The following is a 15264-nucleotide window of genomic DNA, read 5'->3' as shown; positions in this document are numbered from 1 at the left end:
CATTTTTGGCCAAATATTTTGTCAACACTTAAATAACATTATGTTAAAATATTTGCACCCAGCAAACACAGAAATGTTCTTAAAATGTTTTTACAAAACGTTTTAATAACATTTAAATGTCGGGTTATATAAAGGTCGTGAAAACATTTTAAAAACGTTATTGTAAATATTTTGGGCAAACATTTTTGTAGAATATTTTTCAACCCCAAAATAACATTCTGTTTAGAATGATTTGTACCAAGTTTTCAAAAAATTTTTTGGAATGTTATTAAAACGTTTTTATACCCTTTATATAACCCGACATTTAAATGTTTTCTGTAAAACATTTGTGTTTGCTGTGCAGTAAATAACCAACAAATGTTATTTAATGTTATGAAAACGTTTTATACCATTAATGTACCCTTTATATAACCCGACATTTAAACGTTTTCTGACAACCTTTTATAACCTTTTGCGAATGATGTCGAAAACGTTTTGTGTTTGCTGGGCAACTGTCCTCTTGCTCTATTCAATATAATGTATTAATTTTCTTACATTTTACAATATTCTGATAATACCATTAAATAAAACTTTTTAATAATACCTTCGCTCGTTATGAAAATGAAGCAAGTTTGTTATATAAATAACTATATCAACAAGAGGAAACGCTTTGCTTATACGAAAGTAGGTAATGGGACTACAAACCCTGCACAAGAACATATAAACACAATGGGAAACGATTGCTCGCTACAATAGGAAACTGTAAATATATTAATAAGAAAGAAAGAATAGTTTATCAACCCAAAGTGTTACTATTAATCAAGACAAGAAATAAACACAAAGTCCGACCGGCACAAAGCCCAACTTGAATAAAAAGGCAAGGGAATGTGCCGGCATGGGAATCGAACCTACCTTCCGATCTCTAGACGGACGTCTATATTTGTTGTCTTGTTTAATTGTAACACTTTGGGTTGGTAAACTGTTCTTTCTTTCTTATACGAAACTTGTAAAACCTGACATTTCACCTGATTTAATTTAAAAAACAACAACAAAAGCTTTAACAAATTTCAATTTGATAGTGAAATACTTGGCCCATGCGAATTTGAGGTTCCCACGCGGGTGGACGGGGTTGACGAAGTCGAGTGGCCCCGAGAGCCCAGGGTCCCGAGCAAAAGCGAAAATGATAAGTGCTGATAAGGACGATGTAAAAAAGAGCCCCGCACTGCTCCTTGTCCATGGGCCCCGAGCCTGTTGTTACACCTCTGATCCCATATTGTTCTCTTTTAGGATTAGCCATTGTGACATCAGACGAAGCCTTGCTATGGACTGATGGACGATACTTCATTCAGGCTGAAAGACAACTGGATTGCAACTGGAAACTAATGAAACAACGTAGGTATAAAGATAATTAAGACCTAAACGCAAGAAGACCGTAAGTCCACTTGGCCCCTCAACATGTATACACTAAAGTTGTGTATAGTTTCGTATATGTTGGTTGTTTTATACATGTTCAGGGGCCAAAAATCTTTCACAACCTTTCATGATGTTTTCACCCTGGAACATGTATTAAACATTATAAAAACCTAAGAAACTATACGTAACTTTAATGTATACATGTTGAGGGGCCAAGTGGACTTACGGTCTTCTTGCGCTCAGGTCTTCATTTCATTCTTTGCAATGTTGAAAAGAAAGGAAAAAATAAAGAATATTTAATTAAGTAATGTGAAGGTGGTCTCAAACTAAAATTATAATAAAAATGCTTGCCTCCCTGACGTGAATAAGAGAACATATTGGATCACATTGAATTCGTCTAGTAATTGTTTCGTCACTCTTTATTATAAAGACTTAATTTTAAAATTCTGAAGCTGAAGGTGCGTATTTATAACGATTGCGTTCCTTATTGAGAGATCTTTATATAGCGCTCTTTTGGAGATGCATAATGCTAAAAAATTTCAAATCTATTATGTTTGCATGCTGCATACTACTGCAACCATTTTGTTTACAGAATTGTCGTTTATTCATAGAATTATACTATGCATGCCACGGTCATGAGGTTCATGATATTTGCCCAAAAACGTCTTTCTTTGTATTAAAATAGAATAAATGGTGCTGAAAATAAATTTCAAAGAATAGTGTCATATTTATTTATAGCATCTGCGAGCTTTTTTCCAATTTTTTAATATTTACACACAAATATCACCATTTATATCAAATGGGCTATTCCAATTAAAATCCTTACACTCAATATTGGATGACTCCATTTCAAACCTACACCCCCTGCGTGGGAGATTAAGATTACGTCTATCGTAAGGGTGTATGACTTTTAAATGAAATAGCCCAATGAATGAGATGCTTGTAAACACAGAAAGTACAACGATAAACAAAAGGACAGCAGTGTACTTTTCTTCGCTGTTTCCATGGAGATTTAACGATCAATATGGTAATATGAGTTAAAATATTCAATAGTTAGATTCAAGTCTTTGATTTTCAATCTGTAACGCGAAGACAATGAACTCATTCCTTTGATTTGGTCAATGACCCTATTGGTGCTACAATGAGAGTTCCCGTGTTTTGGGTTACCCGCCATCTTGGAGGGAAACCTAAACTCCGTTTACAATTTTCAGAATACCAACACTCGCGCAATAATTAGCAAATGTTATTTTGTAGAATGTAGCACCAATAGGGTCATTGACCAAATCAAAGGAATGAGGAATACGGCGGTGCGAATCACGTTATAAACACTATTGTAGTCCGTTCCGCTTGAAAACACGGGAACTCTCTATTCATATTAGGTTTTATAACCCCTTGTAATCCAATTAATGGGCAGCCACTTATGTATTTACTTAAGAGCGTGACTCATACAGCTGTCAACAATTCTGACACTACCTTTCAGGTAGCATATCGATTAAAATGTAAATGTTTGACCAGTGTGGGTACATTTCTGTTGTTATACCTGCCAGGACATTTTCAAGGAATATGTATTCGATACAATAATACTAATCCCGGTGATTAGTTTTTGTTTGATACACTCGTATAGGGGTTTTCAAGTGATATGAAAGTTTGAATATTAAAAACTGATGGCTATAATTGCTTGGAGTGGGTCCATTACAAATAGAGTACCGAAGTGTGACATTCATAAAATTTTCATTTTGCATTTCAGCATTTTCATGACCATATTTCAGTAGAACATGATGAAAAACATCCACAGTCCAAATTTGGTGGGAATCGGATCATGAGGGCCCGAGATATGGCGGCATGAATACCTAATTAGCCCCATTGAAATCAGTGTAAATTGGCCTGGTTCATAACTGTTTGTTTCAATGGGGCTAATTAGGTATTCATGCGGCCATATCTCGGGCCCTCGTGATCCGATTTCCACCAAATTTGGACTGTGGATGTTTTTCATCATGCTCCACCGATACATGGTATTCAAAACGCTGAAATGCAAAAAAAGTTTTCTGTGTTGTCATCACTTGGTACTCTATTCCAGACAAAATTAGTAAATCGACATCAAGAATGATTCAACATGTTCAATGGAATTACAACTTACAAAAAACAATGGAAACTAAATTAAACACTTGAACCAAACTATTGTATATTATATTAATTTATTTTTTAAGGTGTTGAGGGGTTTCCTACTCCAGCGGAATGGTTAGCTGAGAACCTCTCCGATGGGGACACGGTCGGATTTGATCCCTCTCTTATGGCTGTAGGTAAGTATAAGCAGTGGTGGCACCTGGCGGGGGGGGGGGGGCATGGGATGTAAATTGAATTTCAGGGGGGCACAATTGACCAATTTTGCACAAAATTGCCGCAAAAAGTTGCAATTTACGTAATTTGGGTTTTTTTGCCTCAAAAGTGGGAGGGGGGCGAAAATCACAGACTTGGAACAAGTCTAAGCATTCAAAATCTTGAGTATATACCGAAATATTGCTCTAATTAAATTAAATTTTAATTAAATGGTTGGTAAAAAGAATGAAACATATGTCTTTTCCAAAATTGAGAATGCATAAACTGAAATTAGTCTTAGTACAAGTCTTTGGGCTTGATTGTACAGCATACGATGAACACCATAAAAATACATGTTTTTGGCCCATATTTCCAAAAATTGGCCAAATATTAAAATTTGACTTTAATTGCTAGTTAGGACTACCTAAACGATTAGGATTTAGCTATGTTTCACTTGGCAAAACAGGATAGTGTTTTTTTAATCCAAAAAAATTGGTTCTGAATTTTTCTGGAATACGGGAGTAGGTTACAGTTAGGTTTGGGGCTTAGCTTATTAGGGTTAGGGTATCGGTTAAGCTTGGGGTAAGGATTCGAGTTTTTAAACATGTTACTGGGTTTTCGGATTAATGTCCCTTCGGAAAAACGACTTGTAACCCTTATGAAATACTGTCCTTCAAGATGGATTCCAGAGAAAAATACAAACAGAAATGATGCAAACAGGGCATTCAATTGTCATTTTGGCAAGATCTCCTGCATGGTTGGTATTTCAAAAGTTGCTATAGCATATCTCTTAAGGTCCGTTCATACTACCACCGTTTTTGCGATGCGTTACTTTGCGATGCTGTGCTTTGCATCGTACTGCAAACTACTGCATTGCGATATCGCAATAAAGTTAAGGATACGATACATGATTTACCGACAAGTGACTCATTTCGGAATGCGATCATGAATTTTGAAGAAAAAAAAAGTTTCCACAGGCTTCGTTGGGATTCGAACCAGCGATTCGAAACTTCCATTGATTACGCGTCTAGCGCTTTACCGCTCGGCCACGGTGGCAGTTGAGTGGATGAGTGTAATGATAATGATAAATCTCATAATGCCATCTTTAGCCTTTTGTTTACTAAAAAAGACGCGTTTTGTAAAGATAGATTAGCCGTTTTATGCATAAAGAGCACGAACGTTTGGGAAAGGCTTCAAACAAATAATAAAGACACTGATGTGATGATGAAATTGCGTAAGTCGGGAAATATCTGCGTCGCAATATAATGTTTTGTTTTGGTTTTAGGAATTTGACCTTAACATTTACGACTTCATGACATTATCATTCGAAATCAACCAAAGATATTTTAACAGTATATGGCCTCATTCTTTTTCTAGAATGTTTTGTACATGTATGTGAAATAGCTTCAACAATGGTTCGCTGCATAATGGTAAAAACAGCCTTGACCTAAAAAAGGGCGAGAGGTACCATATGGCATATTTACGGATTCAGGCTAAATTTAAAATTGATATAAAACGTTTGTTTTTTGATCGATTACAAAAATTTATTTTTGTCATATAAAGAAATTGTGTCTGGCGTGAATTACACTACAGTATTCTTAGGGCTCTTTGACTTCTTCAAATAATTTTTTAAATGATAGAGTGATATAGTTACGCACAAAAGATCGAGTCCCCTTAAAAACTAAAACTTGGAAATGCGACGAGTTGCGTTGAGTTGCGGCAAAAGTAATCGATATATCGGCATCGCAAAGCAACGCATCGCAAATGCGGTGGTAGTATCAACGGACCTTGAGACATGAACTCAATGATATCCTAAAAGTAAAAGGAGATGTATTGTTGAAGTATACACTTTTTTGTTTAGTATTTAAGTAAACGTATTGGTGGGTGTGGGAAGGGTATTTTGAAGACAGTGGTGTAAAAAGTCCAAGAATCCAATTTCTTAAGTATAGTGAAGTGTTTGAAGTTCTCCTTTTTGAAGAATAGAACTGATGAAATAAAAAAAAAACGGTACACGTAACGTTATATTTTTTTAAATATTTCAGATGATTACCAAACTTACGAAGATGAATTTGATAAAACCAAAGATAAAAATCTCACACTAGCGTCCATACGCGACAACTTAATAGATTCTATATGGAGTGAACAACCGTCATATCCTAACACTGTACTACTTACATTAGATGCTGAAATATACACAGGTAAAGTATTTCACGCCACTATCAATGGTTTAAGTTGGATTTATACCCTATAGTCGCTAGCGGCGTTGGCTTGATTTTGACCAATGAGCTAAATTGTTCTTTCTAAAGTAACCAAAATCGATTCACCTCATTGGTCAGGTCTCAATTCCTCTTTGCTCGGGATAAGGGTTTAACAACCCAACTTTAATATTTTACGCATGCATTTATACATTGCAATTTGATCAGTACCAAGTACGTGTGTGGAGATTGATATTGATATCTTTCTCGCTTTTACCGATCATAGTGATATTGTGTATTAGTGACCTACATGTATAAATATCCTCATTCTTAACATAACAATTCCTGTAAAATGCAGAGAGGTTGCATACAACTGGATCTACGTTTACAGTCGTAGTGGCATGAATTGTATGACACTATGCACTCTATGCTTGTAGACGAGGTTTTACGGTATAGACGCGAGTTCAAAGGCGGACGACGTAGTCTTTCAGTTTTCATCCTATTTTGTCGATGTTTCTTAAAAGGAAGTAGTTTATTCCTGATTTCTCAACCATCTGCTACCACGAAATGAGCATAAAGTCGCAAGTTGGTAGTTTCGAGACATCCTGGCTACTGCGTTGGTGTTCTTTGTTTGGCACGCACCTGTTTAAGCCATTAATATGTCAGTATGTACATTCTTCTGGCGTGCTCGAAATTACCAACTTGCGACTTTATGCTCATTTCGTATTAGCAGGTCACCATAATTAAGCGACTTCTGACAATGATTGTAAGGTAGTCCTTTTAATCAGAGGATCATGGTCTGACGTCATATTCGGTCTTTTATGTTTATGACTTATTCAACAAATTGCTTACAAGTTTAAAAAGATTGCGTTGCATGTGAATATTTTAGTATACTGTAATACCATTATAAGCTACAGTAACTGATTAGCCTATGGCTTGCAACGATCATGAAATTTTCACCAAAGCGACTTTGCTATGTCCTGCTCTTTTCTTTCATCCTTTTCCCTCCTCCCCTGGAATTTTCCTATTTTTTCTTCATCTTTCCCCTCTTTTATCCTTTTCCTCTTCTTTCCATTTTTTGGTGTTCCGGCAAAGCTCTGGCTACCCCTCTGACTGACATCGTTTCATGCTGAAGTGTGTTGTTGAAATTGTGAAGCACAATATTCCTTAGCCTTACCACAATACTGCAAGACCATGGAATACTAGAGTTGACATTACAAGTGCAGGATAAGACATTCAAATTGTCATTTGGTATTTTTGGAATGAAACATTTGGCAAAAAACGTAGAAAACAAGAGTATTGACGAAGTTGAAGCTCCATTCAAATACGTGTAGCTAATTTACGAGGGTCGGTCAGTATGTAATGAAAGTTGACTTGTAACCCCATATATGGATTATTTTCATGGCATTTCTCTATGATCACATAAACACTGTTCCCTTGTTTTTCAAACATCATTATGTAAAAATTATATCACACACTTGATTACGTAACCATGGTAACAGCATTAGCATAAAATCAATGGTCACTGGCTGAAAATGAGTTGTTTTTGTTAAGGGAATAAGAGGCTTAAGTGAAGTATTGCTGTATATTTTAGATTTTCTCGTGAATTAAAGTATGGAGAGTGTTGCCTTTTGGAATAACAGTAGAACACAAACTTCTAGCTCATAAAACCATCTTTGTTTGGCTAGAAAGGTTTTAGTTTTTAATGTGTGGTCAAACAATTATGTGTTATTTTTGACAAAAACAAGGTTTTTATTTCTATAAACATTTTGATATTGCCAACAATAGCAAACGTGGAAATTTAACTTAATTGCACCTTGTGTTCAATCGAGCGGGAATGTGTGCTAGTTTTATGTTAAATTCCAGTTTAAAATGTTGAAATTTGTTAAACCTCGTTTAATTTTTTTTGACCTCACATCACATAGTTTCGAATGGCAAAATCTTCCACACCTTTTTTTAACTTCGTACGGATGGAAATCTTCGGATTTGGAATTATTTCACCTGTTGAATTTGGTTGGAATTACGAATTCGTCCTCAGTGGGAGTGTGGATATCAAATGGATTAGCCCAATACATTAGCTGTCTTTAAAATTTAATGTGTAGACATGATGTTAAAAGAATCAAATGTGATGGTTCTATATGTGAGGAGGGGTCCGCATCAATGCGCATTCACGGGAAGCGTTTCATTGTGTGAACTCCTGTTGTGTCCGCGCAGACCGCATCGCGCCATAAACGCCCTACGCACACCCGGCATTGCGCCACGGGCGCCCTTCATGCACACGCACCTCGACGCACTTACTCACTCACTACGCGATAATTTCCCGGATGCGAATCCCAGTGCAGTGTAAACAGTCTCTATTACGGATGCGCATGACGAGAGATTGCATTGATGCAGATTGATGCTATATATCGTGTGAAGTCACCCATTATCATTCTCGTTGTGCAGGTGAAACTTGGCAAGATAAAATCTGGGGATTAAAAGAAAAAAGTATTCGTGGAAAAATGATGGATGAAGACGTACAGGCATTAGTGGTGGCCAAGCTTGATGAAAGTGCATGTAAGTGAAACAAAACTGATATTTATTATTAGAATCATATGAATATAGTTGTATCTGCAAGTCTCACGCCAATTAGAATATTTTATTGCATGGCTCTTACATTTTGCTAATAACTCGACCTCCTTACTTTTTTTTCTTCACCCCAACCCCCGACATACACATATCCTACATCCTTTCGACTTCTGTATGTCGGTTGTCATGGGTAGTCATGTAATGTCTTGAAAATCAGTAATACCGAACATGTCCTCACGACACTAACACTCTGAGGACATTAGCTATAGAGAGGATAGTAGGATATAGAACCTCGTTTTTCGACGTTTCCCGAGGACTTACATTTCGAGGACGCGTGTCCCCAGTCCTCGTGCACGAAGCCCTTGTTGTATGTGTGTTGGAGTCCAGTCTTCGCTACTTAATGGAACACTCACACCTAAAAAAAAGTAAAGTTTTAAGTAACTATGCAACAGTTAACTTTGTTGAGCAACAGTTAGCCACCGCACCGTTAAGCAAAGTATACGTACTATTAGGCTAAACTTGGACCAACTTTAGTAAACTTTTGTAGCAACCGTTTACCAACAAAGTTAACGTTGGGTACAGATTATTTTGTTTATTAAACGTTTTGAAATGCACACAGAGTTGACAAAATCATCCGTTAAAACGTAATTTTTTCCCAACCAAATCTTACTGCGCGATTTTGTCACTCAAGGTTTTTAAAAAATCGGTAGAGGAAATAAAGATAATATATGCGAGGGCGCTATGCTACTGGCTGGAACAAGTTAGTCCGGGAGTCAACAGCGCAATGTATTATCAAAACTCTTTGTTTTAAAGGATTTTATCTCTTTTAATTTGATATTTATCTCTATTGTTCTGGTTTTGTAGGGATTTTTAATCTTCGTGGCCAAGATGTTCCGTATAATCCTATGTTCATATCTTACACCATAATCACAACAGACAGCATAAGGTAGGAATAAAGAATATTTATGACCAATTTTAATGGACAAAATAAAAATAAAATTCAAGGAGTATTATCCGCTTTCAACATAAAAACCGTATTTCAGTTGATTCCGATTTTGCGTTTTGCGAGTTTTGCTCCACAGTGCTACTGTGTTGTTTTTGTTTGATCAAATTTGACGATATATTTGCTAAGCGAAGAAATCTGCTTGAAATATTTGCAAACAATGTTTACGTAAACATTTTTCCGTTGGTATAAAAATCTACAGTTTTTTGGGAGAAAAGTGGGGAATGAGGTTGTGGATTACGAAATGCCCCTTTAAGGTTAAACATGATTTATGAGACAGTAGAATAATGTTTTGCGATTGTAGCCATCCTAACTTCAAAATAAATTTCAACATTTCATTTCAGGTTGTACATGTACGATAGAGCAGTACGCCTAACAGAAGAAGTCAGGAGCCATCTTGGGAAAGGAATTGACAATTGTGAAAATGATGGTATGGACATTCGCTTGAAAAAAATACTATTTGAACAGTTAACAGTATAATTTTTTTTCGCCGTGCAAAACCGTTTAAGCAATGCAACACAAACACGGGGCACATTTGAAAATAGTCCTAAAACATGATCTCTCCCATAAAACAAAATAATTGAAGGCACTATCAACGTGTACTCCTCTGAACGTAGGCAGTCTAGTCGTGAACAGTTGCGATCCGTGATCTTTATTGGTCGCAACGAGTCATGACTCATAATATAACGATTTACTATTCAGGGTGTCCTTGAAAGAACTGTATCCTTGGAAACTGAATTTTTTTGGTTTATAAACTGAGCTCAAAAAGAAACTTATAATTTTTTACAACTTGTGAATCACATGGTCATATCTTAAAATACTGTCAATCAAAATGAACCAAAATTACACACATGATTACCATAATACTCTACTCAAAACATGTCAGTAACCAAGCAGTTGTCCAACTGACACAACAGCAAAATGCACTGTCATGGGACAGCTTCCTGGACTTCCTTCACTTTCACAGCCCAACATTTGGCACCCAGGACAAAAAATCTGTGAGAATGCACACAAGATCCTTGCACAGATGATAAAACGGTGCTGCTTTCTGCTTTTCATACACTTTTTTCATGAAACAGGGCTGGGCTGTGAATGTGGTCCAGGAAGCTGTCCCATGTCCAGGGACAAGCGATTTGCGCGGAACTTTCTTTCCGCGCAATTCCGCGCAATTTAGGGATACATGATTTGCACTGAAAAACAAAGTTCCGCGCAATTCCGCGCAATTTGCTATTTTTTTCCGCGCAAATCGCCTGTCCCTGCCCATGTCAGTGTATTTTGCTGTTGTGTCAGTTGGATAACTGCTTGGTTACTGACATGTGTTAAGAGTAGAGTATTGAAGTATATCTGTGTGTAATTTTGGTTCAATTTGATGGACAGGATTTCAAGATATGACCTTGTGAAAAATTATAAGTTTCTTTTTGAGCTCAGTTTATATTTTAAAGCTTAAATTAAACATAACTAAATAACTGATGTGGTTGAGGACAAAATCAGCTAACCGTACTTTTTGAATTTTGACAATTGACCGCTCCGTTTTTGAAACAAAAGAATTTTACGAAACTAACCTCATTTTCAGCGCGTTTCACAGAGTCAAATATCTATCAATGACAACAGACGCCTCATGCGCTGATAATGCGCAGTGATTAGCACTCCGAGTACAGATCATCGATTGATATTTTAATCAGTGGAAACGTTTGAAAATGAGGGAGTTCTCATATTTCACGAACGGTGTTGCCAATTGTCCAAATTCAAAAAGTATGTGATAGCTGATTAATTCTTCAACAAGCTATTTAGTTATGTTTAGTTGTGGTGTTAAAATACCCAAACAATTAAGGTTCAGGCGATGCATTTCTTTCAGAGGGAACCTGTAGGCTATACCTTTAATGTATGTGTGAAAACGACCTAAAACTAATTAGCTGTACTCTAATAAACAAACAATCATCAACAGCAACAACAACAACAACAACAACTTATAGTTGATATTATTTTGTCTTTCAGAAAGTTTATCGGAATTTTGTGTTGGGATATTTGAATACGATAGGTTTCTGGATGACCTCGCGGCGTTAACGGAAGCAAAGATCTGGATAAGCACCGATGCAAGTTACGCAGTTTATGAACGTGTTCCGGAGGTAATAAGGACGCCTTATTACTCAGCGCGCTATCTCTCTCTCCACTATCTCCCACTGCTTTCTTTTACCGGATCCTTATCTCGTCCTTTTCCTTCTTCACCTTTTCTATTTGTCTCTTGCTCGCTTTTTCCATTCCTCAATCCAATTCCTCACTGATATATAGTACTATTAGACACATTCGTTTGCAAGGAGTGGTAAAATTATATCGGTCGCAACACATAGTGGCGTAGAGTGATTTTCCAAATTTTCCGTTTCACATAGTGGCGTATAGCTTTAGGGCTAACTATTATCCTATAACAGTTATTCCTTGTTAACTATTAAAGACACAGTTTAATAGTTTGAACCTTAAACTTCAATTTCAAATAGAATCGGGCCACTGAGAGATAACAGTGGAGAAGTATAGACCCCGTTACTAGTAGCATATCCTTCAAAAACGGTTTGCTCGGAAACGTATTTTGTCCTTCACGTACGCCACTATGTGTTGCGACCGACGGAATGCATCTTTGCCATAGATGGTGTAAATTGCAAGCATAATATTTGTGTCAAATAAAAAAATGTTGCGATTATTCGGAATGTTATATTCTTTAACATTGTGGAAGTTTGTAATGACAGTGCGAGTTATTGCGAATAATCACAATTGCAATCATCACTTTGCAAATATTCACCAAGTGGTTGCGAGTATTCTCAAAGTTATTGCGAATATTCGTAATGCAAACTTCCACAATAATATAGAAAATAACATTCCGAATAATCGCAACATTTTTTTTTTTTCTTTCTATTTTTTTTAACATTTATTTTGGCACTATATTATTGTGTCATTGATATTTTTGAAATATGTTCTTACTCTTAATTTGAATTTAATGCATTTGAATTCTTGGACAAAATATAAATAATCTTTAGATTTCTCTCCGTTCTTTAATTTATTTTGCAGGAAAAAAGGGTCGTACTTGACTCTCCTATATTACTTATGAAAGCCGTAAAAAGTGAACAAGAAATAAAAGGAATGAGAAATGCCCATGTAAGTTTTGTTATGAAGTAATTGGTTAATACAGTGTTTTTACACAGTTCGCCCATGATTATATAATACCAGGGGCAGGCTGACAAAACAAGGGTCAACCGTTATCTGGCTCCATGTATATGTTAAGTCTTTTCGATCCATTGCATGTGTTATCTATACCGGGGGCTGAATTTGCAACAAAGTCAGATACTACAGTGGTAAAGACCTGGATCGTAATTCTACAAAATATTGATTACCAGCACATATAAGATTAGTGTCTTTGAAAAGAGCAGTGCACATCGTCATCATCCCTATATCTTCGTGTTAAAAATTGCCGTGATAGTACAGCGAATCCTCTCGTTTTTAACAGCTACGCATCGCGATTTTGTTCGAGATAGGCCGAGCGACTCAGGCTAAGCATACCATGACTATCATATGAGATACCACAGCGTTTCTATATTCTATTCTACACATTATTACGATTTGTGTATGCTCTAGTACCCCATATGTTTATATTACAAGAAAAAATTTGTTTTCAGGTAAAACCAGAGTTTTTTGTTTCCAGTACACTCACTCGAAAATCAGTACACTAATTAGCGGGGCCTTGTAGCTTGCTGTGGATATCTTTTACTGCACTTTTAATGTAAAAAATTTGAAATCCAATGTAAAAATTGAGATATATTTAATTTTGAGAATGACATTTATACTATATAGGTATAAAGAAACGCGTTTAGCCCATCCAGGTGCACGTCCACTAACACAATGCATATGTAAAGTTTCTTTATCTGTGTCAATAATAGAATATTGATTTCAACGGAGTATTGAGCTGTATGGAAAAAAATATTTATAATACAGGGTGTTGACACTGTGCAGTGCCAGTGCATCCTGCTTATGGTACGAGGCAATACATTCAAAATATTGTAAACCCATTGCTATGGTAGTTAATCCTGTTACATCACTAATTCTATGGCGAATAGGGATTGCATCTGGTATCTATTGTCATTCAAATAAAGGTCGATGTGCAACGCAAGTTGAATAGCTTCACTGCTCAAAATATTTGAGGTGCTCTCAAACAATATCTCACTTTCTTTGAATGCATGTAACTTCTGAACGGACTGTGCTATCTAAATGACTTGAAATTCCAGAGGAGATAAAACTACTATAATTTCATACATTTAAAACAATTGAGTCTAAACCAGGGACAATAGGATACTAACATGACAGTTGATGACAAAGGGTTTTATTGGGTAAAACAACAAAACACCACCATGCAAGCAACTGATGACCCAACCAATCAATCATCCAATAAATAAAGCAATATACAAATAAACATACAAACAAACAAACAAATCCTGAAACGAACAAACATATTGACATGTTTGTTATATGTTTTCTCACAGCGGAAAGACTCTATTGCTTTGTGTGAACTGGGTGCCTGGCTGGAGAAAACTGTCAATGCATTAGAGGTAAGATACTCAATGGGCTATTCTATTTAAAATCCACCCTACCCCTGTGGAAGATTTTGAAAATATCTTCTACAGGGGGAGTCTGAATTGCAAATGTAATCTGTCAGAGGTAACTATTTTGAAACCCATATTACCCCTGCATTAATATGGCTTTACATTATGTCTTCCACAACTGGAGTGAGTGGAAGTTACCCAATGTTTATTTGATTCAAAACTTATACTCCCTCTGTGAAAGACTTTAACTAAATCTTCCACAGGGAGAGTGTGGATTTTAAATGGAATAGCCCTATAACTCGAATCCACACGTATATCCCATCAGTGTAAGTACACGGTGTAGAATGAATACGTAAATAATAGATAATAACGAATGAATTTTAAAATAAAGCCTATTTACTTTTGTTGTTGGTTGGGTGACAAATGAAACAGACTTCCATTGATGGAATATGGACGATTATTTCCTCTCCATATAAAATTTAATATTCTTTACAGTTATATGATGTTAAGGCTATATAATTATTTGGCGATCATTCCATTCATTATTTATTTGTGTCTATTATGTTTTCCACAGAATCCTATGGAAGGAGACATAGAAGTTTTAAGCGAATTAATCGTTGAAGAAAAAGCTCGGGAATTCAGAGGGTAAATTCACGCTTAACAATCCTCCACTTCTTCCCCTCCTCTTTCTCCTCCTTCTCCTCTCCTCCTGCTCCTCCTTCCTTCATCCTCCTCATTCTCCTCATCCCCCTCCTCCATCTCATCCCCTCCTGATCCTCCTCCTCTCCTTTTCTCCTCATCACCTCCTCCTGCTTATCGTCATCACCCTCATCATTATTATCATCATCATCCCTATCATCATCATCATCATCATCATCATCATTATCATCATTATCATCATCATCATGCATCATCATCACCTTCTTGATCGTCATCGTCATCATCCCTATCATCAAGATATATCATTTTACTCCTCGTAACTTTGTCTATCAATCTCATAAGACAAAATCTAAATGTTGATGTCAATCATTTTTATCAAATATCCAGTAACAACTTGTAATGCTTTTACCTTTTGATAAAATAATTTCTTTTTTATATTTCTTCAATATTGTAGTATGCAGTCTGACTTTCAAATGAACAGTTTTCACGACATTGCTGGGTTTGGTGCAAATGCGGCTGTGATTCATTACATGTAAGTTCAGTTACA

General features: G+C 36.2%; 1 protein-coding gene across 1 annotated transcript in view; it reads left to right on the top strand.

Moving 5' to 3' along the window:
- LOC140141574 (xaa-Pro aminopeptidase 1-like) overlaps positions 1-15264 on the top strand; it is a 51226-nt gene that overhangs the window by 12310 nt on the left and 23652 nt on the right. Inside the window, exons 5-15 of the mRNA XM_072163485.1 lie at positions 1267-1371; positions 3600-3692; positions 5751-5906; positions 8349-8459; positions 9336-9417; positions 9819-9904; positions 11470-11600; positions 12532-12618; positions 13998-14063; positions 14632-14702; positions 15172-15249. Coding sequence (XP_072019586.1) covers positions 1267-1371; positions 3600-3692; positions 5751-5906; positions 8349-8459; positions 9336-9417; positions 9819-9904; positions 11470-11600; positions 12532-12618; positions 13998-14063; positions 14632-14702; positions 15172-15249 — 1066 coding nt within the window. The remainder of the gene's footprint in view (positions 1-1266; positions 1372-3599; positions 3693-5750; positions 5907-8348; positions 8460-9335; positions 9418-9818; positions 9905-11469; positions 11601-12531; positions 12619-13997; positions 14064-14631; positions 14703-15171; positions 15250-15264) is intronic.

Source organism: Amphiura filiformis, chromosome 19 (genome assembly GCF_039555335.1).
Source record: "Amphiura filiformis chromosome 19, Afil_fr2py, whole genome shotgun sequence".
Classification (NCBI taxonomy): domain Eukaryota; kingdom Metazoa; phylum Echinodermata; class Ophiuroidea; order Amphilepidida; family Amphiuridae; genus Amphiura; species Amphiura filiformis.
This window is presented reverse-complemented; position numbering and strand designations above follow the sequence as displayed.